Below are 4,896 nucleotides of genomic sequence, written 5' to 3'. Positions count from 1 at the left end.
GCTACTAGACAATATAGCCTATGATATATTATGGACAAACAAATGTATCATGGTTAAGTGGGATCTCCATAATGGTATTTGATTGTAGGAACATTGGGCTGTGAAAGATTTATTCCGTTCTTTTTCTTTTCTTTTATTTTAAAAGATGAGGAGGGCTTAATCTCCATCTTCTTTCCTATACCATATCACCTCTTGAGGCCTGAGGCTTGTCAGAATCGATTCCCTCTCCTCTTCCTCAAGTGGCAAGGGGTGATGCAATCTGAGCAAAGTCTCGATGGTGCAGTAGGAGATATTTCAATGTTGGAGTTTGAATCCTCACAAATTTGTATTAGTGGCATCTACTCCTTCATTCCTATGAAAAAGAAAATAAAAAATGACAAGCTCCTAAAAAATATCCCAAACACTTCAATATACTATACGATTTCAAATAATGTCATATGAGGATAAATTTATTCATGTGAAACCTTCCAGGAAAGATGAACTTTATTACAACATGTATTCTCCCAATTCATAGTCATGGAAAACCACACTCCATTGTTTCCAATGGTTTATTCTAGATATTACTATTTATTCATGGCCTTTGGCATTTCAAGTGAAGTTGATTGAGTAGACTGGATTCGTATTTGGGTAAAACAGTCCAAAGTTTTGTTCCACTCCTGCTGATTTCTCATTCTCATTGAACATCTCAAATATGTAAGTCTCTAAAGCCTTTCCAGATCTCCTTGGAGTCCCTTGACCAACATGATTGATCAAATTCTGATTATATGTTTTTGCATTGCTGATGGTTGCTGCAGTACCACCAGCTGATGGCCAACCGCTCTCCGATACCACGATCACCACATTAGACCCTCCTGCCTTCTCCAATGCTGCATAAACTGCATCAACTATGGCATCAAAGAGGTTCTGATATTTATATTGTCCATCTGTCACGACGGTCCCCGGGGAAGTAAACAAAGCATAGTCAAGCTTGATCTGGGTCGGGTTACCCACATAACTGAAGTAGGGGTATACATTTACCAGGAGTGGGGCTCCATTGCTAGCCAAAAATTTAACTATTGGGCTCAAGTATGTCAGTGCATCAGAAGCGAAAAACCCAGATGAGGGAGGAGATGAGTTCCCGCCGAGGACTGAAGTGGCGACTGAAGTTGAGACTTTGATTTGGTTTTGCAGACCGGCTGAGGAAAGAGCTGAATAGATGTTTCTCATGGCAGGGAGCACGTACTGGGCTAGATTTCCAGGAATCACTTCATTGCCAACTGCAATGTATTTAAATGAAACACCAGAAGAATAGGCCTTCACATTTGTCTGGACCCAATTACTGGCTGCTGAAGCGCTAGAAGCTAATGATTGTAGAGAACTGTTTGGGACATCTAGGATGAGCTGGATGTTGGAACCCTTGAGGGCCTGGAGAGCAGCTTGGTTTGGATCGTAAAGCCTCATTGCCTTGATATTATTAGACTTGTACAGATTCACTACAGTACTTGGTTGAGGCAGATTGTTTCCTTGCATTCCATAACACACGCCAATGGATGTCACCCCTGAAATAATACAAGTTAGAATTCTTGCTTATGTGTTTGGAACGCAAAGAAGACTAGAATTTTAAGAGCAACTGCTCAGAGGGAGCCCAAGGTGTGGTCTAGGCCAAAAGAAAATTAGAAAAAATAGTCACTATTCTTATTCAATGACCGATGCATTTTTTTCAGTGGACTTCACTGTACTCTTTCCCAGTTTTCATTTAAAAAAAGATCGCACGCTTAGATTTCTTATGAAACCCAAGCAAAGTGACAAAAAAGTAGACAGCTATGAGAACGACAACCACAAATATGCCTAGCAGGAGGCAAGAGGTGAGTAGGACCGATGGCTTGGTCCAGGTCTCGGACACCGGAGCTGGTCCAAGCTGGACTTCCAGGTCTATACCACCCCTTACCCACCCAATCCTTAATTTCTTTCTACTTTTCAAACATAGACTGGACTAACGGAAGTAGTATGCAAAAGACTAGGCCTAACCATTTTGGAGGCTTAGTTGACAACTTCAACTTCATGTTCAAGTTTATTTAATCAAAACATCAAAAAAAATTTAAGCTGTGTTTTGAGCCACAATTAATAAAGAAGACGATCTCGTGCACCGTGCAAAAGTAAGTATAGGTTCTCAACTAATAAATCGGTTAATTTAGGCGTCTCATGAGCCATATCTGAATATGTAGGAGAGAAAATGTCTTAAGCTCGGCCAAGATCGAACATCTCCTTAGGATGATGGAACGAGCTACCAAGGTCCGAACCCTAGATCTCTCACCACTATAGAGGGATGCCAACCAAGTGATGAGCTAAGGCTAGTTGCTCCACAATGGTACCTGCTCGTGAGACACAACCAATAAATTGTGCTATGAGGCATCGATCTCGAATTTCCACAATATATTATGGACTGTCCATTTGTTTTGATTAACGGTCAAACTGCAAAGTTTGGGATCACAGACACACCCACACAAACACACACACGCACGAGAGAGAGAGAGAGAGAGAGAGAGAGAGAGAGAGAGAGAGAGAGAGAGTACTTGTTGGGATTGCTATGAGGAGTCCAAGAAGTAACGCAATGGCAGCCCTGGAACCATTGCTTCGGTTTGCCATGGAGAATAGTTCTAATGGAGATCTATGTGTAGAATGACTTGATACATGTATTCTTCACCTCCTTATATAGAGGTTATGGGACAAGATCTACTGCCTTTGGTCTACGTCCTCCTGGAAATTTTGTTCCCGGATAGGACTGGCGTGATCGTGTCATCATGGTATGCGGCGATTGGGTCAAGGTCCACCACCAATCTGTCCACCTTCAATGGCTGGTTCTGTTGAGCCCTAGATTTCTCTTGGGAACCATCTCATATTTCGTGTGGAATTGTCCTACTTATCTTTCATATTCACACATTTTTTTCCTTGTTTCATGGATCCAAGATTTTAAGTTTGTTTTATTTGAGGACCAAATTAAATGATCCTTTGTCCCCTACTGCATCCTTATGTTATCTCGTTGATGCTCCACATGCTGGACGGATACAATTCACTAGACCAAATTCATACCTAGGATCACAAATAATCCAAAATTCAAAATTTACAATACTTGTGCAACTTATAAAAATCTCAAATTAAGTAGCTTGATGGAAATGCATGTAGAAAAAATGGACACAATTCAGGTTCCGAAGTTGCATACAACCAAATTCCCACGTAAAACGAGTGTGGGAGAGGGATTTGTGGGCTAGTACTTTGTGGAGTATAAACCTAGCTTGGTGTGAAAGTAGGCGTAGGCATTTAGTCGTTTTCTAAGGATATAGATTGAATGCGGAACATAGCTAGACAAGCACGTAAGTTCATTATACATTGAATTTTTCTTCCACAAACCTTGCTTGACCGGTTGTTTATACGCGTGCAATAAACTATTAATGCAGCAGCCCCAGGTGGACATTAGCTGAAATACTTTTCAAGGGTGAAGCTGATTTTTCAACTTCAGAATTTGGAAATTTGCTTGCTAAGCAACTGGTGATGGTGATAAGATTGCCTTCAACATGACAATGACACACGGATATGATCCTCGGGATGAAATTTTCCAAACCATATTCCATCTAGATGGCGGAGAATGACCAAAGTGTGATCAAAAGCTCATGTGACATCATTTCGTTCAAGCAAATTCAGCACCTACCATTGGGGAATGTTGCTCAAGTTTTTCCCGCACAATTTCAGGTTAAAATTAAAAATACAAGTGTTCGGGAACCATTCATGATTCAAGAGAGATTGTTGTTGTAATAGCCCTGCACTTAACTAAACCCTGACTCAACCCCGACTCAGTCGAGTAGGTCGAGCCAACCCAATAGCGAGACTCTATAAAAATTCAGAACCTTATCCAAAAAGACCAACTATAAAATACTATTTGGATTTTTTGATTCTAATAAGTACCCAAGATCTACTAAGTAGATATCTAATGTGGGACTAAATATATACCTGCATGAAACGTCGCATACTCCTCCTTTTAAGCCCTAACGTCCTCGCCAAATTAAGGATCCAAATCCACGCAAATATAATTATAAGCACCATGATCGACATGTGGTTAGCCCCAATGGGCCTGTGTCCCCTAGTCCACGATGATCTGAGAAAGAAGAAATAGTGCTGAAGATTCAAAAACTGAGGATGTCTTACCAATTTAAGTCCGATGATCTCACCATGAGATCCCGACCGATGAGGGCAGTCCAACGAAGGGTAAGGTCGGTGAGGGTGGAGGCACTGGTCCTTGGCTTCGGCAAGGCTTTTCTGTGGCCACGGCGAGCCCAGTGATAGGGCACAACGGACAACAATAAAAGCTCCAAATAAACAAGAGAAAGAGAGAATAGAAGAGAGTAAGAGAGGAGAGAGCTTGCATGTGGTGTCTGTTCATATTTCTTAACCTTTAAGGACTTTTGCTACTATTATACCACCATTTGAAGATGGATAAGGAAGTATAGCACTAGCCTATAATAGAAGGGTGTACTAGTGCTGGGCTACGGTAGTTCTGGATTCCAATAGAGGTATAGCACTCGGCTACGATGGGGGTGTAGTGTTAGACGACTGTGGCAAAACGCTAAGTTACGCTTTTTCAATAAAATATAGATTAAAGCTAAGATAAAAGATAAATATTCATTAGATTGATTCTCGAAGAGTCCCTTAGTAGAGAGTATAATCAAATATTTATACTAATTACTAAATAACTAGAATACAACCACTAATTTCTGTAGCTTCTCATCCACCACGATCCACTATTTAGCGATTTGTCCTCATGATCCCACATGTTATATAAGGGCAAACTAGACCACGAACCATGCCCTTTGGCCTATGATCCGAATCATCATATCAAGGTTAACTATGGCTGAACCTCAATCC

General features: G+C 40.9%; 1 protein-coding gene across 1 annotated transcript; it reads right to left on the bottom strand.

The window, feature by feature from the left end:
- Positions 1–421: 421 nt before the first annotated feature.
- On the bottom strand, positions 422–2,708 carry LOC120105961 (glucan endo-1,3-beta-glucosidase-like). Its single transcript, XM_039118753.1, has 2 exons — positions 2,553–2,708; positions 422–1,538 (listed from the first exon to the last, which is right to left on the bottom strand). The coding sequence occupies exons 1-2, from the start codon at positions 2,623–2,625 to the stop codon at positions 589–591; spliced, it is 1,023 nt and encodes a 340-aa protein (XP_038974681.1). The 5' UTR covers positions 2,626–2,708; the 3' UTR covers positions 422–588.
- Positions 2,709–4,896: the final 2,188 nt, after the last annotated feature.

Source organism: Phoenix dactylifera, unplaced genomic scaffold, assembly GCF_009389715.1.
Source record: "Phoenix dactylifera cultivar Barhee BC4 unplaced genomic scaffold, palm_55x_up_171113_PBpolish2nd_filt_p 000405F, whole genome shotgun sequence".
NCBI classification, from domain to species: Eukaryota; Viridiplantae; Streptophyta; class Magnoliopsida; order Arecales; family Arecaceae; genus Phoenix; species Phoenix dactylifera.
This window is presented reverse-complemented; position numbering and strand designations above follow the sequence as displayed.